Source organism: Lithobates pipiens, unplaced genomic scaffold (genome assembly GCF_037356315.1).
Source record: "Lithobates pipiens isolate NorthernLeopardFrog02 unplaced genomic scaffold, aLitPip1_a1.2 Scaffold_19, whole genome shotgun sequence".
Classification (NCBI taxonomy): Eukaryota; Metazoa; Chordata; class Amphibia; order Anura; family Ranidae; genus Lithobates; species Lithobates pipiens.
In genome coordinates this window covers 69949228-69976148 of record NW_027507764.1, presented here as the reverse complement: position 1 = coordinate 69976148, position 26921 = coordinate 69949228, and the positions used below count along the sequence as shown (strand labels likewise).

Genomic DNA, 26921 nt, shown 5'->3' with positions numbered 1-26921 from the left:
CCGGGCAATTTCCCCCCTTTGATACTTGCCCCGGTTGTAGGCTGTTAGATGTATCCATATCAACCTCATTACCAACATTGCTGCTCGTTCCCTGGTGTTTATCCCCGGAAGTCCCCGAAGCCGATACCCGGAAGTAACCCACACGGCTGACTTCCGTTTCCGGATGCGATGTCACTTCCGGCGCGACTCCAGACCTCCCGCCAGCTTCCCCGCCCACAAAATTCGCGCCAAGCTTTCCCGCCAAACAAAAACCACCCCTCCCGCGGGAAGATAGCGTTTCACCACCCGCTGCCGCCATTTTTCCACCTCCGCTAGTCCTGCTACTGGCCACCACTGTAGTCAGCACAGCAGTAGCTTGACTATGCCCACCCAAACAGTCCTTGGATGCACTCCCCTCCTCCCGAGGTCGGCTTGCGGCAATGGCGGCCGACAGTACCTCTGACGGCACGCCTTGCTTGGAAGTACCGGCCGGATTCACCGGGGATTGAGATGGTAAGTCCTTGCTCTTTTTCTCTTCCTTTGCTGTCAGTCTTTTCAGTTGCACAACCGGGACATGTTCCTTCTGACTTAGGTTTGTAACCACATCACTGGAGTCTACTGTAGCCGTTGGGGCCACAGCCCTGCTTGCAGGCTGGGCACCCTCCCGCTTACTAGGATCCTCCGTGGTATAACTCTGTTTTCCTCTCTGACCTTGGCTTGGCACTGCACCACTGGCGTCCACAGCTACCACCGGGTCTGCAGCCCTAGCAACAGGCTGAGAACCACTAGACTTGCCGGGACCCACTGTAGCGCTACCTAAGCCCTTAGTCACTGGGATAGAGTCTCTCATGTCACCTTCTGTCTTTGCCTTGGTCTTTATCTTTTCCAGGGACACAACCTTCTGCTTTTCTCCTCCATCTGTCTGTGCACTCTCACTTGTGGGTTCCTCCGCCTCTCCCATGGGCTCCGCCGCCTGTGATAGACGCTGGTTGCGGCGTCTTACCGCTTGAGAGCCCTCATCGCACGCCACTCTCATAACTTTTTCTATATTCAACAGAAAGTCCTTTTCGCTTGAGGCACTGTCAATTAGATTTGATAAAAGCTCACCAAGCATGTTACACTGCTCTTTCAGTCCATCTATGACAGGTTTGAATTCTGTTCTCTTCTTGATACCTGATCTGTCGCGTCTATTCCTCAGCTCGGCCAAAACTTTCATTTTTTCGCAGTAACAGCGAGAAGCCTTTACCATTAAGCTCTTGGCTTTTTTTTTCCTCTCCGCAGATTTCTCCACGTCTTCTCCTGGCTGTCTCAGAGACCAGTCAACCAAGTCAAGCTGGTTTTCTAAGTACAGCCTCTCCTCCTTAACGAACTCCTGGAGCTTTAGGGCACCATGCCTTTCCTCAGGCTGAGAAACAGCCACCTGGCCTGGGCTGACCGAAGCCATCAGCTCCCTCTCCTCCTCCACCACTCTGGAAGTCCTCAGAGATCAGAGCACGCAGCCAGCACGCACAAGCTCCTACCGCTGACTGCAAGCTCTATTATAAAAGATAGATATATCGCTAGCTATATAGGTGAATATAGCGGTGTATACTGCGGTCAGGGCACGCAGACAACAACCACTACAGAAGAGCAAGAACGAAAAATCGGCCGATAACGATCGGTGTATACTGTGTTGAAGGTACACAGAACACCCACTAACTGCTTCAGACGCCAATACACTACACAAGGCCGCCGCGCTGGCGGCCTTATATAGTGTGGGGCGTGTACTACACAGCCTGAGCTATGATTGGCCACAGGCATCCTGCCTGTGGCCAATCATGGCTCTCCTCGCTGCCGGCGCTGTGATTGGCCAAGCATGCGGGGTCACAGTGCCCGCTTGGCCAATCATGAGCCAGCAATGCACTGCGCCATCTCAGTGCATTGTGGGCCATGAGCGCCACACGAATTTGGTGCGAACGGCCCATAAGGTTCGGAATTCGCCGGGCGAACAGACGATGTTCAAGTCGAACATATGTTCGACTCGAACAAGAAGCTCATCCCTAGCCTTCACCTTCGCCCATAGAACAGTAGACACAGGCTGGAGGGGTGTGAAACAGGTTGTGATCGGCACCCCCCCCCCCCCCCCAAGATAGACCATACCATGTTTTTGCACTAAAATCATGAAGATTTGAGTTCAGAGCATATTAAAAAGTGTGCCTTTAATATCACTTTAACCACTTGTTGACTGCACTAAAGCGGAATGGCGGTTAAAGACCAGCTGTCACCTCACAGCTGATCACGGAGATAAATAGATGGCGGTTATTTGCTCCTTTCCTCACACTGACAGCATGAGGATCGGAGAAGAGAGCTGATAAGGGGCTTCTCTAAAAGGGACATCTACACTAATTATCAGTGCAGTCTCACCAGTGCTTCCAATCATTGCCTACCAGTGCTTCCAATCAGTGCCTACCAGTGCTACCAATCAGTGCCTACCAGTGCTGCCAATCAGTGCTTACAATCAGTGCCTACCAGTGCTTCCAATCAGCACCTACCAGTGCTTCCAATCAGTGCCTACCAGTGCTGCCAGGATTTTCTGATCAGTGTCACCCATCAGTGCCATCTATCCATGCCTCATCAGTGCCCACAAGTGTCGCCTCATCTGTGCCCATCAGTGCAGCCTATCCATGCCCATCAATGCTGCATCATCAGTGAAAGAAAAAAAATACCTGTTTGCAAAATTTTATAACAAACTATGAAAACTTTTTTTTTCCCTCCAAATTTTCTGTCTTTTTTTGTTTAATTAACAAAAAATAAAAAAAACTGTTGTAATTAAATAGCCCCAAAATAAACATCTATTTGTATGAAAAAAAATGACAAAAATTTTGTTTAGGTACAGTGTTGCATGACTGCGCAACTGTCATTCAAAGTGTGACAGCGCTGAAAGCTGAAAATTGCCCTGGGTAGGAAGGGGGTAAAAGTGTCCGGTAGGCAAGTGGTTAAAAGGATAGTTCACCTTTACAAAAAACCTGCCTATGCAGGTAAGGGATGTTTGTAGCTTAAAGCAAACTGTGCGGCTAAAGATGAATAATACTCTTGCTATAGATATAGGCCATTTACACCCCTTATGAAGCTTGACTGGAATACTCCCAGGATGTAGCCAAGTGAGGCCTAGTCATCACTACTCACCTCCACCATGACAGGAGTGAGCGCTTTCTCCGATTCAAACCCCCTCAACATACTCTCTCTCGCCCCTGATTAGGGCTGGTAAAAAAATCGGTTTAAATCTTGAATCAAGTTGAGAGGTCAAATCAATAAAAAATTTCAGCAAATCGATTTTTTTTTTTCACCATGACCGGCGCTGACACCGAGCCAGTCCTGAGGTGCTGCGGGCAGGAGTTTTTAGGCGAGGCCGCTGCTTTGGCCTAGACCGCGAGGCCAGATGCCGCAGACTAGGCCGAAGCCTCGCCTAAAAACTCCTGCCTGCAGCTCCCCAGGACCGCCGCTGACACCGCGCCGGTCCTCAGGAGCTGCAGGCAGGAGTTTTTAGGCGGGGCCGCAGCTTCGGCCTAGTCCGCGAGGCCGAACGCCGCGGACTAGGCCGGAGCCTCGACCTAAAAACCCCTGCCTGCAGCTCCCCAGGACCGGCGCTGACACTGCACCGGTCCTCAGGAGCTGCGGCTAGGAGTTTATAGGCTTCGGCCTCGTGGACTAGGCCGAAGCCTCGTCTAAAAACTCCTGCCCGCAACTCCTTAGGACCGGCGCAGTGTCCATCAAAAAAAAAAAAAACTAAATTCGAATTGTGAATCAAGGTTTTTTTGTTTAACCACTTCAATACAGGGCACTTAAACACCTTCCTGCCCAGACCAATTTTGAGCTTTCAGCACTGTCGTACTTTGAATGACAATTGCGTGGTCATGCTACACTGTACCCAAATTAAATTTTTATCATTTTTTTCCCACAAATAGAGCTTTCTTTTGGTGGTATTTGATCACCTCTACGGTTTTAATTTTTTGCGCTACAAATAAAAAAATACCGAAAATTTAGAAAAAAAAATTTTTTTTTTGGTTTCAGTTTCAAAACTTTGTAAATAAGTACGTTTTCTCCTTCACTGATGGGCACTGCTGGGGCTACACTGATGGGCACCAATGAAGTGGCACTGATGAGGTGGCATTGATGAACACTGATATGTGGCACTGATGGGCGACACGGATGGACACTGATAGGTGGCACAAATTGGCACTGATAGCTGGCACGGATTGGCATGGATGGGTGGCACAGATGGGCATGGATAGGCGGCACAGATGGGCATGAATAGGCGGCACAGATGGGCATGGGTGGGCACTCATAGGCGGCACAGGTGGGCACTCATAGGCGGCATTGGTGTTATACTGTACTAATGGATGCCAATCAGTGCCAAACAATAATGCATGCCAATCAGTGATGCCCATTGTAGGCACTGATTGGCATCCATTATGGGCACTGATTGGCATCCATTGTGCTGACTGGCATCCCTGGTGGTCTAGGGAGGATTACCTTTTGCTGGGCATCCCTGGTGGTCTGGTGGCGTCCCTGGTGGTCCAGTGTGGGCATCCTCGGGGGGGCTATGCTGATAATCGATCAGCACAGACCCCCCCTGTCAGAGGAGCAGCCGATCGGCTCTCCTCTATTCGCGTCTGACAGACGCGAGTGAGGAAAAGCCGATCACCGGCTCTTCCTATTTACACTGTAATCAGCCGTGATTGGACACGCCTGATCACGTGGTAAAGAGTCTCCGTCAGAGATTCTTTACCGAGATCGTAGTTGCCGGGTGTCAGACTGACACCCCGCAACAACGATCGCTGAGATGCGCGCCCCCGGGGGCGCGCAGCGGCTCATAATCCATGATCCATGAAACCACTTTGCCACCGTCAATTGTCTATAGGGCGGGCGGCAAGTGGTTAAGAAAATCGCCCAGCTCTAGCCCTGATGCAGTAGCTCTGAGCTCAGAGTTTGAAAGCTCTCTACTGTGATGGTGAACAGTAATGACTAGGCCTCACTTAGCAACATCCTGGGAATATTCCGGTCAGGCTTCATAAGGTATGTAAACGGCCTACACCTATAGCAGGCATATGCAATTAGCAGACCTCCAGCTGTTGCAGAACTACAAGTTCCATGAGGCGTAGCAAGACTCTGACAGCCACAAGCATGACATCCAGAGGCAGAGGCATGATGAGACTTGTAGTTTTGCAGCAGCTGGAGGTCCGCTAATTGCATATCTATGACCTATAGCAAGGGCTTTTTTAAAACTTTAGTCAGAGCTGCACAGTTTGTTTTTATCTACACAGGCAGTTTTGTGGTAAAGGTGAACTATCCCTTTAAGGAAAAAGATGTGATAAACACTAGTGACATTTCCTGCTCTCTTCCTTGGGTCTCAGATTTCGGTTACAAGGTATAAGAGGGGATAAAAGGAGAAAGCGTGATTCCATGTAATACAATGTTCAGCAGGAGAGTGCTGGACAGCTCCTCCTCAGAGCCTCGCTATACCTCCATCTCCTGTACCCGCCTCCTTCACTTGGTACACACTGCATCTGGGTTACATAGGGTGAGAAATACACCGAAACTCAGAAAAGTCTGTTTGGTTTTTTTTGTGGATCTCTTGGTGATTTTTTTACCTGAAAAGGTAAAGGCATAATGTGCTAGTATACATCGCATACTAGCACGTTATGTGAAACGTACTTGAAAATGAAGCCTCGCAGCGACGCGCTGTCACCGCTGAGAGGACTTCCATCTTCCTTCCGGGTTAGCCGACTCTGGCTGCGTGACTGGCTGGAGCCGCAATGACGTCACTCCCGCACATGCATGGGGGGAGCTGCAGTATACGGCACAGGACTCTGAAGGGCAGCCGTTCCTTCGGAGCGCATGCGCTGGTGATGTCATCGGCTCCATATACAGTAAATATCTCCTAAACGGTGCAGGTTTGGGAGATATTTACAGTACCCACAGGTAAGCCTTATTATAGTCAGAGATGGGAGTTTACCCCCACTTTAAGTGATACGTGTACCTGCACAGCTTCCACTGCACAGCTGCGCTTCTGAATAGCATGACTTTGCATAGCATGTGATGGTGTACTCTGTACACCCTCCAGGTGGATGTCTCTCTCTCTCTGTACACCCTCCAGGTGGATGTCTCTCTATCTCTCTGTACACCCTCCAGGTGGATGTCTCTCTCTCTCTCTGTACACCCTCCAGGTGGATGTCTCTCTCTCTCTGTACACCCTCCAGGTGGATGTCTCTCTCTCTCTGTACACCCTCCAGGTGGATGTCTCTCTCTCTCTCTGTACACCCTCCAGGTGGATGTCTCTCTCTCTCTGTACACCCTCCAGGTGGATGTCTCTCTCTCTGTACACCCTCCAGGTGGATCTTTCTCTCTCTCTGCACACCCTCCAGGTGGATGCCTCTCTCTGCACACCCTCCAGGTGGATGCCTCTCTCTCTCTGCACACCCTCCAGGTGGATGCCTCTCTCTCTCTCTGCACACCCTCCAGGTGGATGCCTCTCTCTCTCTGCACACCCTCCAGGTGGATGCCTCTCTCTCCCTCTGCACACCCTCCAGGTGGATGCCTCTCTCTCTCTCTGCACACCCTCCAGGTGGATGCCTCTCTCTGCACACCCTCCAGGTGGATGCCTCTCTCTGCACACCCTCCAGGTGGATGCCTCTCTCTGCACACCCTCCAGGTGGATGCCTCTCTCTGTACACCCTCCAGGTGGATGTCTCTCTCTGTACACCCTCCAGGTGGATGTCTCTCTCTGTACACCCTCGAGGTGGATGTCTCTCTCTGTACACCCTCGAGGTGGATGTCTCTCTCTGTACACCCCCCAGGTGGATGTCTCTCTCTGTACACCCCCCAGGTGGATGTCTCTCTCTGTACACCCCCCAGGTGGATGTCTCTCTCTGTACACCCCCCAGGTGGATGTCTTTCTCTGTACACCCTCCAGGTGGATGTCTCTCTCTCTCTCTGCACACCCTCCAGGTGGATGTGTGGGGTGCAGTCAGCTGACAGTGTGCCCCCAGCACAGGCCGGACACTGATAGCGGAGGCAGGCGCTCTCACTTCCGCTCAGTCACATGAGATCAGTCCGCTCTGCTCCATCCATCCCTCTGCTGTACGGAGCTCACACATCGCCCCCCGGTCCCGGCTCTCCGTACACCCGGTGCGGGGGGGATGATCCTGCGGGGACCGGAGTGAGATCAGACAGGAGGGGGAGGCGCTGCATGGAGAGCTGATCATCAGCCCGGACTGTCATCACTTCTCCGGAGACAAAGGAGGAGATGGCAGCGCTCAGCCTGTCCAGGAAGAAGAACTCCTCCAGGAATGCCGGGGTGGAGAGGAAGAACCTCATCACTGTGTGCAGGTGAGACCGCACCGACCAATCACATGCCGCCTCTCTGCGGCTCAGCTCAGCCAGGGCAGTGCTAGCTGATCACTGATTTGCTGATGCCAGCTACCGGGCTTTGTTTCGGTTGCTGAAAAGGAATGTGTTGCCTGTGTGGTAAGGCTGTGATGGATGCTGTCATACCCTTACTCCAGCTAAACCTAGCGCTGAGCATTTCTCTGGGGTTTAGGAATGGCGGCTTCTATCAGAGCCTTTTCACACAGGTGTATTGCTGGGTGATTGGTACCTGAAGAAATGGGGCAGGCAACTTTATACAGGCTGAGCGCCATATCATGGAGGGGGCTGAGTGTGCGACAACTAAGTTGCAGCATTCAGAATTCTAGAATGGGGACAGGTGATTGGTTGCTATGGGTTACGGCTTGTCACTGGAGGGTTTTTCCATCGGTCTTGTAAAATCAATTTATACTGGGTGAGGGGCAGAGTGCTGAACATGGGTCACTATGAGGGTGGAGGTGTCAGATATGTGGAGGGTAATGGCAGGTTTACTGGCATCACAAGATGTATGGTGGTCAGTCTCCATCACAAGGCGTATGGCGGTCAGTCTCCATCGCAAGGCGTATGGCGGTCAGTCTCCATCGCAAGGCGTATGGCGGTCAGTCTCCATCGCAAGGCGTATGGCGGTCAGTCTCCATCGCAAGGCGTATGGCGGTCAGTCTCCATCGCAAGGCGTATGGCGGTCAGTCTCCATCGCAAGGCGTATGGCGGTCAGTCTCCATCGCAAGGCGTATGGCGGCCAGTCTCCATCGCAAGGCGTATGGCGGCCAGTCTCCATCGCAATGCGTATGGTGGTCACTAGGAATGAGCTCAGGCATGTTCGCATGGAACACGTGCAGAGCCCGCCAGGAAGTCGGCGCAGCGTTGCGCTAATCACAGGCAGTGAGACATTGCCCGATCTCTGCAGCTCACTGCCTGTGATCAGTGCTGCGCTGACTTCCTGGCGGGCTTCCTAGTGGTCAGTCTCCATCACAATGCGTATGGTGGTCAGTCTCCATCACAAGGGGTATGGTGGTCAGTCTCCATCACAAGGGGTATGGTGGTCAGTCTACATCACAATGCGTATGGTGGTCAGTCTACTTCACAAGGCGTATTGTGGTCAGTCTACTTCACAAGGCGTATTGTGGTCAGTCTACTTCACAAGGCGTATGGCGGTCAGTCTCCATCGCAAGGCGTATGGCGGTCAGTCTCCATCGCAAGGCGTATGGCGGCCAGTCTCCATCGCAAGGCGTATGGCGGCCAGTCTCCATCGCAAGGCGTATGGCGGCCAGTCTCCATCGCAATGCGTATGGCGGCCAGTCTCCATCGCAATGCGTATGGCGGCCAGTCTCCATCGCAATGCGTATGGCGGCCAGTCTCCATCGCAATGCGTATGGCGGTCACTAGGAATGAGCTCAGGCATGTTCGCATGGAACACGTGCAGAGCCCGCCAGGAAGTCGGCGCAGCGTTGCGCTAATCACAGGCAGTGAGACATTACCCGATCTCTGCAGCTCACTGCCTGTGATCAGTGCTGCGCTGACTTCCTGGCGGGCTTCCTAGTGGTCAGTCTCCATCACAAGGGGTATGGTGGTCAGTCTCCATCACAAGGCGTATTGTTGTCAGTCTACATCACAATGCCTATGGGGGTCAGTCTACTTCACAATGCGTATTGTGGTCAGTCTACTTCACAAGGCGTATGGTGGTCAGTCTCCATCACAAGGCGTATGGAGGTCAGTCTCCATCACAAGGCGTATGGAGGTCAGTCTCCATCACAAGGCGTATGGAGGTCAGTCTCCATCACAAGGCGTATGGTGGTCAGTCTCCATCACAAGGCGTATGGTGGTCAGTCTCCATCACAAGGCGTATGGTGGTCAGTCTCCATCACAGGGCGTATGGCGGTCAGTCTCCATCGCAATGCGTATGGTGATCTGGATGTTTACGATGTGCCAAGACTGCTGGCTCTGCAGTGTAATCTATATCAGACCGGCTGCAGTGCGTTTTGTAGGAAGTGTTGTGTTTCTATGAGACATGTACAGGACGTTATATATGTCTAGATCTTACCTGTTATAAGCAGCTGGAGGTATGTGGGATATAGGCAGAGGATTGGTTGTCATGGGTTTCTGCACTGTTACATTGGATATTGTCTTAGTCTTGTTTCATCATAGCAGTGATTTTTCTTCAGTATCTGAGCTAAATCTATACATAGTGCCTGTGCTGGCCTCCTGAAAATTCCTCTTCTCTGGCTGTCACTGGGCAAAATACTCTAAGCTGCTGATCCGTGTGCCGAAAGTTTGGAAAGGTTCGCAAAAGTTCACTAGTGGTGATCGAGATCAGTTATATAATGTATGGAAGCCTAAAGATCGGAAGGACAGGCAGTATCAGGAGAGGTCAACAATTACTCGGGATAAGTTTCCATTATACACAGGATCTGTGTGTGTGTGTGTGTGTGTGTGTGTGTGTGTGTGTGTATATATATATATATATATATATATATATATATATATATATATATATATATATATATATATATATATATATATAGTGCCTTGCGAAAGTATTCGGCCCCCTTGAACTTTTCAACCTTTTGCCACATTTCAGGCTTCAAACGTAAAGATATAAAATTTAAATTTTTTGTGAAGAATCACCAACAAATGGGACACAATTGTGAAGTGGAACGAAATCTATTGGATATTTTAAACTTTTTTAGCAAATAAAAAACTGAAAAGTGGTGCGTGCAAAATTATTTGGCCCCTTTACTTTCAGTGCAGCAAACTCACTCCAGAAGTTCAGCGAGGATCTCTGAATGATCCAATGTTGTCCTAAATGACTGATGGTGATAAATAGAATCCACCTGTGTGTAATCAAGTCTCTGTATAAATGCACCTGCTCTGTGATAGTCTCAGGGTTCTGTTGGAAGCGCAGAGAGCATCATGAAGACCAAGGAACACACCAGGCAGGTCTGTAATACTGTTGTGGAGAAGTTTAAAGCCGGATTTGGATACAAAAAGATTTCCCAAGCTTTAAACATCCCAAGGAGCACTGTGCAAGCGATCATTTTGAAATGGAAGGAGTATCAGACCACTGCAAATCTACCAAGACCTGGCCGTCCCTCTAAACTTTCATCTCAGACAAGGAGAAGACTGATCGGAGATGCAGCCAAGAGGCCCATGATCACTCTGGATGAACTGCAGAGAACTATAGCTGAGGTGGGAGAGTCTGTCCATAGGACAACAATCAGTCGTACACTGCACAAATCTGGCCTTTATGGAAGAGTGGCAAGAAGAAAGCCATTTCTCAAAGATATCCATAAAAAGTCTCGTCTAAAGTTTGCCACAAGCCACCTGGGAGACACACCAAACATGTGGAAGAAGGTGCTCTGGTCAGATGAAACCAAAATCCAACTTTTTGCCCACAATGCAAAACGATATGTTTGGCGTAAAAGCAACACAGCTCATCACCCTCAACACACCATCCCCACTGTCAAACATGGTGGTGGCAGCATCATGGTTTGGGCCTGCTTTTCTTCAGCAGGGACAGGGAAGATGGTCAAAATTGAGGGGAAGATGGATGCAGCCAAATACAGGACCATTCTGGATGAAAACCTGTTGGAGTCTGCAAAAGACCTGAAACTGGGACGGAGATTTATCTTCCAACAAGACAATGATCCTAAACATACAGCAAAATCTACAAAGGAATGGTTCACAAATAAACGTATCAAGGTGTTAGAATGGCCAAGTCAAAGTCCAGACCTGAATCCAATCGAGAATCTGTGGAAAGAGCTGAAAACTGCTGTTCACAAACGCTCTCCATCCAACCTCACTGAGCTCGAGCTGTTTTGCAAGGAAGAATGGGCAAGAATTTCAGTCTCCCGATGTGCAAAACTGATAGAGACATACCCCAAGCGACTTGCAGCTGTAATCGCAGCAAAAGGTGGCTCTACAAAGTATTAACGCAAGGGGGCCGAATAATTTTGCACGCCCCACTTTTCATTTTTTTGTTAGTTAAAAAAGTTTAAAAAATCCAATAGATTTCGTTCCACTTCACAATTGTGTCCCACTTGTTGGTGATTCTTCACAAAAAAATTTTTTTTTATATCTTTATGTTTGAAGCCTGAAATGTGGAAAAAGGTTGAAAAGTTCAAGGGGGCCGAATACTTTCGCAAGGCACTGTATATACATACATTTGATCAGGGAGTTTACTGGATACAGTGGACCTGTATAGAAGATCATATATCAATCCTCTTCCCCAAGTGTCTACGCTGTGCCCCTCTATGCTATGGGCACAACATACACACCAGGTGCTTTAAAGTTAAACTTTTTTTTTTTTTAGTTTTGGATAGAATGGAGAGGGATTAGATCACCTATTAGTTTTTAAAAACAAACCATTTTTATTGCTGTCTGTGTCTCCAATACAGAGATTCACCCAGTATTAAGTCCTGTTTACTATTATTAAAAGTAAAAGAAAATCCCAAATTTTAGGTTGTCCCCAGAAAAGTAATAGAGGGGAAATCTTCCAATGGGGACAATAGTTCCGGTGACCTGGGGGAGGGGGGGTCCCCAAGTAAATCCTTTGATTTTCAGGGATTTCCTGTTTATCTATGGGGCAGGAAGTAAAGGAAGATTTCCCTATTGAGACGCACTGGCAAAAAAATCTGACAGGGGTTCTAAAAAAAAAACCACATTGGTGTGAAAGGAGCCTCACTCTTTCCAAAATGAGGAAAAAAAAGGCCTTATTAGTTCTACTTAGTACTACTAACAGCTTCCAGTATGTATTTGGCCAACAATCATCTGTGTCCAGGCTCGGTCACATTAATAAATAAAATTATATATATATATATATATATATATATATATATATATTATAATCCACTGTATCGCAAGCAACATTTTCATACATATTTGCCTCCTACCATTGCATTTACTTTTGTGGGTGCACGTCCTGGGTGGGTTCAAATACATTTTTGGGATGCAATTTTTTTTAAATGCTTGGGTAGAACTTAATTTTTTTTTTTTTTTTTTTTTTTACTTTTATACATTTTTTGTATTCTTCTTTTTTTTTTTTTTTTTTTTTTATTAATGGGGGACAAAAAGTCCCTTATGCAATATAAAATAGTTAAAACCTATTCTCTTTAACTAGACATGTCTCACCTGCTTTCCATGGCCGCAGACTACTTGCAAGTGGAAAGCAAGCTCAATGACCCCACTGGAGCCCAGACAACAATAAGCCTAGGTTCTCATTGGACGGGTTTGAAATCATGCAAAACTCGCACAATTTGAAGCCGGCAGTGCAGCCCAACTTAGGGAGGCGATTGGACCGATATCTGCACAGATATCTATACAAATCGCCTCCTGAAGTCGTCAAAAGTAGTACAAAAACAACTTTTGGGAATCGGTGCAGTGCCGCAAAGTCCGTGTCGCACGGATTCGGATGAGGCTATTGCCGGCAATAGCCGCCGATTTGGAATGCGATTTGACATGTTTAATGTGAACCTAGGCTTAGGCTTCGTTCCCAGCAGTGAACCATGCGATTTGGTGTGTTGTGATTTTGAATAGCGGCCACACTTTTTTTTTTTTTGCGCGTCTCTCACGCATAAGGCAGCCAATGGAAACGAATGGGCTGCGCTAAAAGTGACGCGTGGAAATGTGCGTGTTTGATCGCACCTCCTGGCCTCGTTGGAGCCTTAGAACTTGGCACACAGCTATTGCTAAGACAGATTTGCTGTAAACATTGCATAAACAGGAACAACATATCAAAAACGGGAACCTAAGGCAGACATACATTGTTTATAGCGTCTGAATCTCTAATAAAGAACCGTACAACATATGACTAATCACAAGGCTGAAAAAGTCATCTGATTATTTTTTTTTTTCTTTCATTACTCATAAAGCGCTATTAAACCCCAAAGCAAACATTTATTATATTGCAGCTTGCCAATTTATGGATGTGATGGCTGCATTAGCTTGCGTTCTTCTATTTTCATCTGGTGATCTGCACAGTAAGTGCCGGTACACACAGGGGCGGCTTCAAAGTCGCTCGACTCTCTGTAGCCGCCCCGTACAACGCGACTTCAGCACGGCTTGCAAAACGGCTTCTGTATAGAAGTCAATGCAAGCCACTCCAAAGTCGCCCCAAAGTAGTACAGAACATTTTTTTTCTAAGTTGGACTGACTTGAGTCGCTCCTGTTAGAACAGTTCCGTTGTACTGAATGGAGTGCGACTTATCAGGCTGACGAGTCGCCTGACAGGTCGCCCCTGAGTGACCCGGCACTAAGTGTGTTGTTTTTCAAAAGAACAAGCTCTCTTACAGATGTTGCAGTTAAAGGGTTGAAATAAACCATTTACCACTGACGGGGGTGCTTACAGTGATCAGCTTTTATTTATGTAAAACCTTTATCCCCCAAAAATCTGTTTGCCATATCTGCTTACAAGTCTTAGCTGAAGTTTGGCTTCAGTTTGTTAGTATATTTAAATCTGTTAGTACATCTAACACTCTCCTCCCCCAGACTGACAATGCTGCTGTCCCAAGGTCCTTGTGCTCCTTCATCCAGAGTGGAGTCACTCTAATACAGAAGGTGTGTTACTGGCCAGATGACACCACCGACACAGGGACATTATTTCCTTCCTGTGACACCACCGACACGGGCATTATTTTCCTTCCTTTATATTCATTTGAATGGGCTGCAAAATACACTGGACTGTGAAAAAACTGTGCTTGCAATACTTTTAAAAACGCGCTGCACCAAACCACATGGCAATTTGGTGCCTGCAAATGCACTGTGTTTGTGATTTGCTTTTGGCATGGCAGTGACCGTACATTGGCACCCGTATGCAGATCGCAAGGGCAGTGCGTACACCTGCGGTATGGGAAATGTGCGGAAAGGAACGCGCTTTTCCCGCACTGCGTTCTGGTGTGAACCGGCACTTACTGCACAGGTCTGGAAAAAATACACCAAACAAAAAGTATTGCTGTGTTACCCCATCTCTCCTTTTGTCACTTGCCCTGCTGCAGCTATCCTCGGGTGTCAGAGCAGCTACAGGCGAGGGTGTCACAGCTCATAGCAGCTTCAAATAGAATTTTTTATAAAAGGAAACGTATGAGTTGGAAGCCTGTTTATTGCAGACGAGATCTAGTATGTCTTTTTTTGCAATAAAAGCTTCTTTCCATTTTGTCAATTACATTGGAATGTACACTGAGCAGCATGCATGGGTAGAGCTCCACGCACCCAGCCCCACTCCGTCCAACTGATAGAGGTGCCAAAGACTGGCACCACGACCCAGCTGCATGTTTTCCTCCTACTGATACCAATGTAGCGGCATATTTTTTTCTCCACAACACTGATCCAGCAGCATTTTTTCCTTCCATTGACACCACCAACACAGGGGCATTATTTTCCTTCCATTGACACCACCAACACAGGGGCATTTTATTACTACCACCAACACAGGGACATTGATTTACTTCCAGCGATACAGGGACATAATTTCCTTCCTGTGACACCAACCGACACAGGGACATTGATTTACTTCCTGTGACACCACGGACACAGGGGCATTATTTTCCTTCCATTGACACCACCAACACAGGGGCATTTTTTTTACTTCCACCGACACCACCGGCACAGGGACATTGATTTACTTCCTGTGACACCACCGACACAGGGACATTGATTTACTTCCTGTGACACCACCGACACAGGGACATTTTTTACTTCCAGCGACACGGAAATTTTTTCCTTCCAGTGACACCCTCGACACAGGGGGCATTTTTTACTTTCAGCGACACAGGGACATTATTTCTATCCTGTGTCACCACCGATACAGGGGCATTTTTTCCTTCCACCGACTCCACCAACACAGGGGAGTTTTTTACTTCCCGTGACACCACCAACACAGGGACATTGATTTACTTCCTGTGACACCACCGACACAGGGACATTGATTTACTTCCAGTGACACAGGGGCATTTTTTCCTTCCAGTGATGCCGCCAACTCAAGGGGCTTTTTTTTTTGTTACAGTGACACCACTAACTTAGGGACATTTTTTCTTTCCAGTAACACCATCGACACAAGGACATTTTTTCCTCTCACCTCTATTTTTTTATTTTATTTTTTTATTTTTTTTCCCCACGACACCGACTGAGACTTTTTTTTTTTTTTTTTGCGACACCATTAACCTCCCTGGTGGTATTCCCGAGTCTGGCTCGGGGTGAGATTTAAATACCATAAGCGGTATTCCCGAGCCAGACTCGGGACCGCATCGCTGGATCCATGGAGGGGGTTTACTTACCTTGTCCCCTGTATCCAGCGATGTCCCCCCGCTGTGATCTGCGAGCCGTCCTCTGCTTGATTTGTCACGTCGCCGGGCTCGGTTCCCTGCGAGCGTTGCGACGCACGGGGACGGAGTTCGGCGCCAAATTCAAAAAGTAAAATGCACAGTATAGATACAGTACTGTAATCTGTAAGATTACAGTATACTGTATCAAATAATTACACATCCCTTTTGTCCCTAGTGGTCTGCCCAGTGTCCTGCACGCAGTTTTATATTATAAATACTGTTCTTTATGCCAGGAAACTGGAGATTGTCCATAGCAACCAAAAAGTGTCCGTTTACATCAAAAGTGGTTATAGACCAGCTAGAAAACAGCGATAATAAATTAGAATCACTCGCAGAATTGAGCGATAGTAATTTGTGGGGAAATTCGTCATCAAACACTAAAAGTAATGACAGCATTTAACATTTAACATTTAACATTTAATATATATATATATATATATAATAATTTATGATTTCATATTTAAAATTTTATCATACCCGGGATGTCTATTAGACTCTTGTTTGGATAGATGTAAGTGATTTATTTCTAAGAATTACAGGCCTACAATATAAAATGCCAAATTTCCATGCAAAATAATAGTACCTCTTTCAGCACCTAAAAGGACGAACGTAGCAGGTGAAGGAGCTCAGAGGTTGGCATTGATGAAAGAGAGTTGAGCATCGCAGACTTTAGTTCTGCTTTTAAGTAGTAGATAGGTGTTGGGGATAGAAAATATTCAGTAACCTCTTTACCTTACTTTATACATACATTAGTATGTTTTCTTATTCTCATACAACATCATGGTGCTAATAGGACTGGCTTTGTGGGGAGAAAAAAAAAAGTGTATGAAACTGCTGATAACGCCGGATGGAGCGGCTTGATTTGAGGAAGTGACCCGTTGTCATAAAATGAAATCAGCAGTTTTATAAAGGGTTTTATGTTAATGTTCTTCTACTTGACCTTGCTCCTGTCTGGCTCCGTACTCCTCCACTTCGGAGTATTCTGAATAGGTGATTAAAAGATAAGTGCCCTCTTCCTCCAACCTAGCCTAACCCACCCTCGCCCATCCTCACCCATCCTTGCCCACCCTCCTCCTCCTCCACAGACACATACTTATCTCAAGTAAGCAGAGATTTTTTCTTCTTAGAGAATCGGTGTAGGAACCTCCTAGCAATCCTAAATTACACTGACGGTCTTAACCACTTGCTGACCAACCGCCGCAGATGTTATCTCATGTGGGCGCACGCAGTGGGGGAGCCAATCAGTGGGTCTAGCGAACTTGATGTCCATCTGCGATCGTTTTCTGCAGAGACAGAACGGGGATCTGCTGAAGTAAACAAGGAAGATCTCTGTTCTGTCAGGGGATGACACTGAGGTCTGTCTTTCTGCTAAGCACAGTCACACTGTGTCACACAGTCGTCGCCCCCCCATACAGATAGTAATCACAAACAGGGAACACAGTTAACTCCCAATGTTAACCCCTTCCCTGCCAGTCTCATTAGTACAAAGTCAGTGCATATTTTTTAGCACCGATCGCTGTAATAATGTCACTGGTGTGTCAAAAATGTCAGCTAGGTGTCCGATCTGTCCGCTGCAATGTCCTGCTAAAAATCGCTGATCGCCGCCATTACTAGTAAAAAAAATAAAAATAATAAAAATGCCATAAATCTATCCCCTATTTTGTAGAGGCTATAACTTTTGCGCAAACCAATATACACTTATGGGGATTTTATTTTTATCAAATATGTAAAAGAATACATATTGGCCTAAACTGATGAATAAATTACATTTTTTAAATATTTTTTTTTTTGGCTATGTATTCTAGCAGAAAGTAAAACATTTTTCTTAATTTTTTTTTCAAAAATTGGTCTTTTTCTGTTTATTGCACAAAAATTTAAAAACGCATAGGTGATCAGTGGGTGCAGCGTCGCACGCCCACGCAATTGTCAGTTAAAGTAATGCAGTGCCGTATCACAAAAAATGGCCTGGTCATTAAGGAGGTAAATCCTTCTGGGGCTGAGGAACATTGTTAAGACCCCATTCACACTGGGGCATTTTTCAGGTGTTTTAGCGCTTAAAAAAGCACCTGTAAAGCGCATGAAAGAAGCCTCATCTGCAATCCCAATGTGAAAGCCTGAGTTTTATCGCAGTGTTAAAGTGGTTGTAAACCCTTACAACACACTTTGACCTACAGGTAAGCCTAGATTACGGCGCATGCGCCGTAAACAGCGGCGCGCAGGCGCACTGAGCGCGGCACCCGTCAACGGCGATATGCTGTGCGTGGCGGCTCCCGTGCGCATGCGCGGGAGTGACGTCATCGCGGCCTCGCCGAATGACAGCGGCGGAGCAGCAAGACCCACCGAGAAGATGGATGCGCCAGACTACAGGGGACAGCAGAGACATCGCTGGCTCCTGTGTCAGGTAAGTGACACATAATGGACTACTATGCGATGCATAGTAGTCCATTATGCTTTACCTTTACAGGGAATGAAAGAGGAAGTAAACTCATCAGGGTTTACTTCCTCTTTAAGGAGTGCGCTGCGTACAGGGTGCGGCATTCAGGAGTGTGCGCTGTACAGAATGCAGTATTCGGGAGTGCATTGTGTACAGGATGATCATTCTGTACACAGGCAGAAAGGCGATTTGCCAAAGTAAACAAGGTAGATTTCTGTTTTGTCAATAGGGGAGGCATGGATCCTGTGTTCCTGCAAAGCAGGGACATGGATCCATGCCTTTCCCTAGTAAAGGCACCTTCCTCACAGTTAGAAAACACATTTTAGGCACACATTTAACCCTTTGATTTTCCCTGATGTTAACCCCTTCCCAGCCAGTATCATTAGTACAGTGACAGTGCATATTTTTTAGCACTGATCACTGTATTAGTGTCACTGGTCCCCCAAAAAAGTATCAGTTAGTGTGCAATTTGTCCGCCACTGCTATAAGTTGCTGATCTCCGCCATTACTAGTAAAAATAAATAAAAATTTCATTAAAAAACCCACAGTTTGTAGACACTATCACTTTTGCACGGACCAATCGATATATGCTTTTTGGGATTTTTTTTTTACCAAAAATATGTATCAGAATACATATTGGCCTAGAATTTTTTTTTTATTGGATATGTTTTATAGCAGAGAGTAAAAAATATATTTATTTTTCAAAATTGTCTGTCTTTTTTTTTGTTTATAGCACACAAAATTGAAAATGCAGAAGTGATCAAATACCAGCAAAAGAAAGCTCTGTTTGTGGGGGGAAAAAGGACATCAATAGTATTTGGGTACAGCGTCGCACGGCCGCACAGTTGTCCGTAAAAATAACTTATTGCTGTATCGCAAAAAATGGTCTGGTCAGGAAGGGAGGTAAATCTTCCGGAAGTGAAGTAGTTAAAGTTCACTTATCCATTAATCACCTATTCAGAATACTTAGAAGTGGAGTACAGAGCCAGTTCCAAACTACAAACTTCAGTTTATTGAAATATAGTTCTTTTCTTTGCTTTTTTTGTGTATGTAGCTATAGAAAAGCCGTTGTACCTGTAAAAACCATAGTAACCCTTTCACGCCTAAGCCTATTTCTGACATTTGTTGCTTACAAGTTAAAATCCATATTTTTTGCTAGAAAATTACTTACAACCCGCAAACATTATATATATTTTTCTAGCAGAGACCCTAGGGCAGTGATGGCGAACCTTGGCACCCCAGATGTTTTGGAACTACATTTCCCATGGTGCTCAACTACACTTCGGAGTAGATGAGCATCATGGGAAATGTAGTTCCAAAATATCTGGGGTGCCAAGGTTCGCCATCACGGCCCTAGGGAATAAAATGGTGATCGTTGCAATATTTTATGTCACATGGTATTTTTGCGCAGCGTTCTTTCAAACGTATTCTTTTGTGATTAAAAAAAAACTCTTTCATGAATTTAACCACTTCAGCACCGGCGTATAGTCATATGACGTCCGCAGATGGGATTTCCCATCCTGGGCGGGCGTCATATGACGTCCTCTCATTCCCGGCCATCTAGGGGGCGCACCCACGGAATCGCTTAGGACCTGGTGCGTGTGCCTGGCGGCCGCAATGTCCGCCGGGCACCCGCGATTGCCCGGGAACACAGCAGGACCGTGGATCTGTGTATGTAAACACACAGATCCACGTCCTGTCAGTGGAGAGGAGACCGATGGTGTGTTCCAAGTACAGAGGAACACCGATCGGTCTCCTCCCCTTGTGAGTCCCCTCCCCCCACAGTTAGAATCACTCCCATAGGGAACATATTAACCCCTGCAGCGCCCCTTGGTGTTAACCCCTTCCCTACCAGTCACATGTACACAGTAATCTGCAATTTTATAGCACCCATCGCTGTGTAAATGTGAATGGTCCCAAAAATGTGTCAAAAGTGTCTGATGTGTCCTCCATAATGTCACAGTCACGAAAATAATCGCAGATCGCCGCTATTACTAGTAAAAAAAAAGGCCATAAATCTATCCCCTATTTTGTAGATGCTATAACTTTTGCACAAACCAATCAACATGCGCTTATTGAGATTTTACCAAAAATATAGAAGAATACGTATCGGCCTAAACTGAGGAAACATTTTTTTTTTTTTTTTTTTTTTTAATGGGATATTTATTATAGCAAAAAGTAAAAAATATTGTGTTTTTTTTTTTTTTCCAAAAATTGTCGCTCTTCTTTTGTTTATAGCGCAAAAAATAAAAACCGCAGAGGTGATCAAATTCCACCAAAATAAAGCTCTATTTGTGGGAAAAAAAGGACGTAAATTTTATTTGGCATGACCGCGCAATTGTCAGTTAGAGACGCAGTGCCAAATCACAAAAAGTGCTCTGGTAAGAAAGGGGGTAAAATCCTCCGGGGCTGAAAAAAAACAAAAACGTAAAGCTAGCCCAGTTTTTTTTGTATAATGTGAAAGATGATGTAACGCCTAGTAAATAGATATGTAACATGTCATGCTTTGAAAATGAAATAGTGCACACTAGTGGAATGGCAACAAACGACGGTATAAAAAATCTCCATAGGCGACACTTTAAAAAAATTTAACAGTTACCAGATTAGAGCTATGGATTTGGTGCTAGAATTATTGCTCTTACTCTGATGATCGCGACGATACCTCACGTGTGATTTGAACACCGTTTACATTTGCAGGCACGACTTAGGTATGCGTTTTTTCCCAAGTGTTCTTCCAGGACAGCCCTTGAGAGATGGAGCTCCTCCCATCGACACAGGAAACACATTGCCACAGTTCAAAAGGCGGTCCCTCAGGTCCCTGGTCAGTCATTTGTGTTTCCTCCGTCGGAGGAACATGTTGCCAGGAACCTGGAGGCCCCTCTCAGGGGCTGCCTGAGAATCTGCAAGCCTAAGGGACCGGGTCCTGGTTTATGGCTGCAGTTTGGGTCCATACCTTTTTTCTTTGGCTCGGGTACCGTCCAGCTGAACCGGAGCAGACCCGTTACCCTCCTCCTTCCAGTGCCGAGGTGGCCAGGGGCAGAATGACGCCGGTTTCCCCCAGGAGTGGTGAGTGGAACCTTCCATCTTCCCTCCTCGTTGCAGGGGGTCGGAGACGCCGAGCGTTCACTTCCGGCGGAACCGCGTCATCACTGCGTGCCGAGACTTCCGGTTCCGGGTCTCTAAGGGTACAAGGAGGAGAGGGAGAGCCAGCGCTGTGCCTGTGAAGCCCGACCAGCGTCCAGCTATACCGGATTAGCGGCGGGATTCGGAGCGTCAGAGGGGGACCATGGAGGCTATTCCCCAGGATACTCCGGCGGAGACAGGCACCAGCCAAACCCAGGTAGGCTGCTGGGCATGCTATTACTCTGGTGGAGTGGTGGTGTTTGTAGGCTGGGCCCTGTAGTACCCCACGGTGGCGGTTTACTCACAGTGAGGTTGTTTGTTAGTGGTGATTCTAAGAGGGACATGGTGCTGACGCTAAGAAATCCTTTTGTCTTCTTATTTTCAGGCTAAAGAGATGCCAAGGGAAGACAAGACAGGCCGCAAAAAGTGCCCTAATTGTGGGAATAGGTTGTCCTCGGGCTCTAACAAAGCCCTATGCAAGCAATGCATTGCAAGCTTGCTTAAATCTGAGGCAGATTCCCCTTTAGCAAAGTTTTTGGGCTCCTTTAAAGAGGAAATGGCGTCGACCTTTAAGTCCCTCCGGGAGTTAATCACTGACGTGGGATCAGCTGCAGCTGCCTCCACGAGTAAAACAACTATAATCTCATCCTCACCATGCCTTACAACACCCAGCTCAGGGGAGCCCCGTATGGTCAGGGAGCCTAGCCCCACGTTGATTAGTCCCGAATCCTCTGACACTGACTCGGGTCAGGAAGAGGATCAAGCAGCATCTAAAGCCTCAAAATATAGATTATCTCTCGAGGAAGTAGATGAGCTAATGGGGGCTATCTATGATACGCTGGAAATTGAGGAGGAAGAAACTCAGTTATCCAGACATGATCAAATGTATGAGGCTCTGGGGAAAAAGAAAGCAAGGGTTTTCCCTATACATAAGGTGCTTTCTGACCTTGTCCTTAAGGAGTGGTCTGAACCAGACAAGAAGGTTTTCTTTCCTAAATCCCTTAAGAGAAGGTTCCCTTTTGATGAGAGCCCAGAGGCGGTCTGGAATAAAAATCCAAAACTAGACGCCCCTCTGTCCAAAATCTCAAAGCAGGCTGATCTGGCCTTTGAGGATATGGGCCACCTGAAAGATCCCATGGACAGGAGAACAGACATTGTCTTAAAGAGGGCCTGGGATGCCTCTATGGCAGGCTTAAAACCAGCTCTAGCCACTTCCTGTGTAGCTAGAAACCTGGAGTTCTGGTTATCGCAACTACAAGAACACTTAAAGGCAGGCACTCCTAGGGGGGAGCTTTTGAAATCCTTCCCTATGCTTTTTAAGGCCACCAGTTTCATCTCTGACGCCTCCACGGACTCCGTTAAATTTACGGCTAAATCTGCAGCACTTTCAGTGGCAGCAAGGAGGTCAGTATGGATGAAAACCTGGGGGGGAGACACGGCGTCTAAAACCCGCCTGTGCAGCGTCCCTTTTACAGGAGACTTAGTCTTCGGGCCTGAATTAGACTCCGCCTTAGAAAGGACGGCGGACAAAAAGAAAACCTTTCCCGCAAAAAAGAAAAATTTTCAAAGAAAAATTTTTCGTCCCTTTAAGGAACCCTCTAAATCAGAGAAGAGTTCAACCCCCAAAAAGCATTGGTCGGGACATAAAGGGAAAGGAAAAGGGGGCATACTGTTTAGCCGCCCCAATCAGGATCCCAAACCCCAGTGACGTCAGGGTTCCTGTGGGAGGAAGATTAAGCAAATTTCTTCCTCAATGGGAAGAGACAACCTCGAACGAGTTTGTCTTAAATATAATAAAAAGGGGTCATGCGCTGGAATTTCACAGCAACCCTCCTTCCAAGTTTCTGGTGACAAAGCTTCCAAGTCACTCAGAAAAGGCCAGGGCCTTACCTTTACTAATAGGGGAAATGGTAGATCAAGAAGTATTGACACCAGTCCCTATTCAGGAACAAGGGGACGGTTTTTACTCGCACATCTTTGTGGTAAGAAAACCGTCAGGGAGATTCAGACTAATTATGAACCTCCGTCCACTGAATCGCTCCATCCGTTACAAGAGATTTCGGATGGAGTCCATTTATTCCATAAAGAATCTCCTGCAGAAAGAGACATTTATGGCAACCCTGGACCTAAGGGATGCTTATCTGCACATTCCAATAAGGGAGGAATGCCAGAAATTTCTTCGAATGGCAGTGCAGATAGACACAAAGGTTTACCACTTTCAGTGCAGAGCACTTCCCTTCGGTCTATCATCCTCTCCGAGAATCTTTACCAAGGTTCTCGGAGAGGCTTTAGTTCCTCTGAGGCTTCAATCAGTCTCAATTATCCCCTACCTAGACGATCTGCTCCTAACAGCCCACTCAGAGAGTCGTCTTTCTCAGGACCTAGAATTGACTCAACTCAGTCTGAGTCGATTAGGGTGGATTGTCAGTCAGGAGAAATCCAAGACAACCCCAACACAGGAGATCCTGTATCTGGGGTACTGGATCAAGTCTGTAGATCAGAAAATTATACTGCCGGAAGAAAAGATTTTGAATCTGTGGCAGAGAATATCTTTTCTTCAATGCAGCCCCAAGTGTACGGTGAGGGAAGTAATGTCGGTCTTAGGTCTTATGACGGCAGCCATTCCAGCCGTACAATGGGCCAGGTTCCATCAAAGAGAACTTCAGGGTTTTCTGTTAGAACAATTAAAAGGCAGAGATCTGGAGGAGGAGGTATCGATCCCCTCAAGGGTAAAACGCTCCCTCTGGTGGTGGAAGGACAGGGAGAACCTAAACAAAGGGGTTCATTGGGTCCTTCCTATCACTTCAACACTAACAACGGATGCGAGCAGTTGGGGCTGGGGAGCCCACCTAGGCTCAAGCTGGGTCCAGGACAAGTGGACCCCGGAGGAGAAATGTTTCTCTTCCAATTGGAAAGAACTAACAGCAATCCTGAGAGCTGTTCTAGCTTTCCACCCCGCAATACAGGGTCACCATCTACAAGTCCGTTCAGACAATACGACGGCTGTAGCATACATAAACAAACAAGGAGGAACCAGAAGTCCTCGTTTGATGGTGGTAGCCAGACGCATTCTCCAGTGGGCAGAAGCCAATCTGGAATCCATTTCTGCAGTTCACCTGAAAGGGGAGCTGAACAACAAGGCGGACTTCTTGAGTCGACAAAAGATTTCGAACCAAGAATGGTCCTTACACCCAGAGGCATTCAATCTCATAACAGCTCACTGGGGAGAACCAGAGGTAGACCTTTTTGCGAGCAAGAAAAATGCAAAGGTTCCCAATTTTTTCTCGCTAAACCCAGGAGATCAACCCCTGGCGGTAGATGCCTTGCAAACTCCATGGACTTTCAGTCTGGCGTATGCATTTCCCCCTCTTCATCTCATTCCGAGGGTCCTAGCAAGATTCCTCAAGGAGAAAACCTGTTTGATTCTAGTAGCACCTTTTTGGCCCAGGAGACCGTGGTTCACAACGTTGCTACAATTGACAGACTGTCCGCCTCTAAGACTTCCCTACAGACAGGACCTCCTGTCGCAGGGACCTCTTTACCATCCGCAGGTCGCCACACTGAAGCTGTCAGCGTGGTTACTGAGGAGGAAATCTTAAGGAGTAAGGGCCTGTCAGACGAGGTAATTGCGACCTTACTACAGAGTCGCAAACCAGTCACGAGAGCTATTTACAAAAAAGTCTGGAAAAAATTCAATAGCTGGCTGAATAGCCGGGACATAAATACGGCTAATATTCTACAGTTTTTACAGGAAGGTGTAAACAAGGGTTTAACCCTAAGTACTATTAAAGTACAGATAGCTGCCTTAAGTGTATACCTAGATGAACGCTTACAGGAAAATCCTTTTGTCGCTAGATTCTGTAAGGCAGTCGCTAGACGCAAGCCAGTCAGAATCACAAAAGTCCCATCCTGGGATTTAGCAGTTGTGCTAAAGGCTTTCTTGGGGTCACCCTTTGAGCCTATCTCAGAGGCCTCCCTAAGGCTTATTACCTTTAAGACAGTTCTCCTGGTGGCAATCACTTCAGCCCGTAGGGTCAGTGAAATCCAAGCACTTTCCATCAGGGAACCATTCCTACAGATCCTAGAAGACAGAGTCATTCTAAAGACAGACCCTGGGTTCTTACCAAAGGTAGCATCTAGCTTCCATAGGTCCCAAGATATTGTCCTCCCTTCATTTTGTCAAAATGCAGCAAATGAGAAAGAGGAACGTTTTCATTTATTGGATGTGAGGAGGTGTATTCTAGAATATCTTAAAATAACAAATCCATTCAGAATCTCAGACTCCCTTTTTGTCCTTTTTTCCGGACAGCGTAGGGGACAGAAAGCTTCAAAAGTAACCATAGCTAGATGGATTAGGCTAGCTATAGCAGAGGGGTATAAGGCCTTGAATAGAGATCCTCCTGAGGGTGTTAAAGCTCACTCCACAAGAGCGTTGTCTGCATCCTGGGCAGAAAGAGCTGGTGCCACCCCGGAGCAGGTATGTAAAGCAGCCACATGGTCAAGCTTTTCCACCTTTACAAGGCATTACCGACTGGACTTAATGTCTAGTCAGGATCAGGCCTTTGGGAGGAAAGTCCTCCAGGCCGTGGTCCCCCCCTAATCTGGTAAGTACTTGGGGATCCTCTCAAGGGCTGTCCTGGAAGAACACTTGGGAAAACTGGAGTTAGTACTTACCGGTAACTCCTTTTCCGGTGGTCTTCCAGGACAGCACGATCCCACCCTTTATTTGATTATAGTGATGTACTAATGTTATTACCTGTTATGGTTTATATGTTTTCCAGTTCCATCCTTCGGTTCTTGGTGAATGACTGACCAGGGACCTGAGGGACCGCCTTTTGAACTGTGGCAATGTGTTTCCTGTGTCGATGGGAGGAGCTCCATCTCTCAAGGGCTGTCCTGGAAGACCACCGGAAAAGGAGTTACCGGTAAGTACTAACTCCAGTTTTTTTGCTGCGCAGGGACGGGGGCACTTTTTTTTTATTTTTTTTATTTTACATTGTCCCTTTTACAAAAAAATAATAACAAAATCTGGTCACTTTTATTGCTGTCACAAGGAATGTACAGTGCCTTGCGAAAGTATTCGGCCCCCTTGAACTTTTCAGTGCAGCAAACTCACTCTAGAAGTTCAGCGAGGATCTCTGAATGATCCAATGTTGTCCTAAATGACTGATGGTGATAAATAGAATCCACCTGTGTGTAATCAAGTCTCTGTATAAATGCACCTGCTCTGTGATAGTCTCAGGGTTCTGTTGAAAGCGCAGAGAGCATCATGAAGACCAAGGAACACACCAGGCAGGTCCGTAATACTGTTGTGGAGAAGTTTAAAGCCGGATTTGGATACAAAAAGATTTCCCAAGCTTTAAATATCCCAAGGAGCACTGTGCAAGCGATCATTTTGAAATGGAAGGAGTATCAGACCACTGCAAATCTACCAAGACCTGGCCGTCCCTCTAAACTTTCAGCTCAGACAAGGAGAAGACTGATCAGAGATGCAGCCAAGAGGCCCATGATCACTCTGGATGAACTGCAGAGAACTACAGCTGAGGTGGGAGAGTCTGTCCATAGGACAACAATCAGTCGTACACTGCACAAATCTGGCCTTTATGGAAGGGTGGCAAGAAGAAAGCCATTTCTCAAAGATATCCATAAAAAGTCTCGTCTAAAGT

General features: G+C 46.8%; 1 protein-coding gene across 2 annotated transcripts in view; it reads left to right on the top strand.

The window, feature by feature from the left end:
- Positions 1–7030: 7030 nt before the first annotated feature.
- The window catches only part of RUNDC3B (RUN domain containing 3B), a 355495-nt gene continuing 335604 nt past the window's right edge, over positions 7031–26921 (top strand). Inside the window, exon 1 of one of the 2 annotated variants that reach the window (XM_077490856.1) lies at positions 7031–7347. In XM_077490856.1, coding sequence (XP_077346982.1) covers positions 7265–7347 — 83 coding nt within the window. In that variant the 5' untranslated portion in view covers positions 7031–7264. The remainder of the gene's footprint in view (positions 7348–26921) is intronic. The other variant, XM_077490857.1, reaches the window with a different exon arrangement.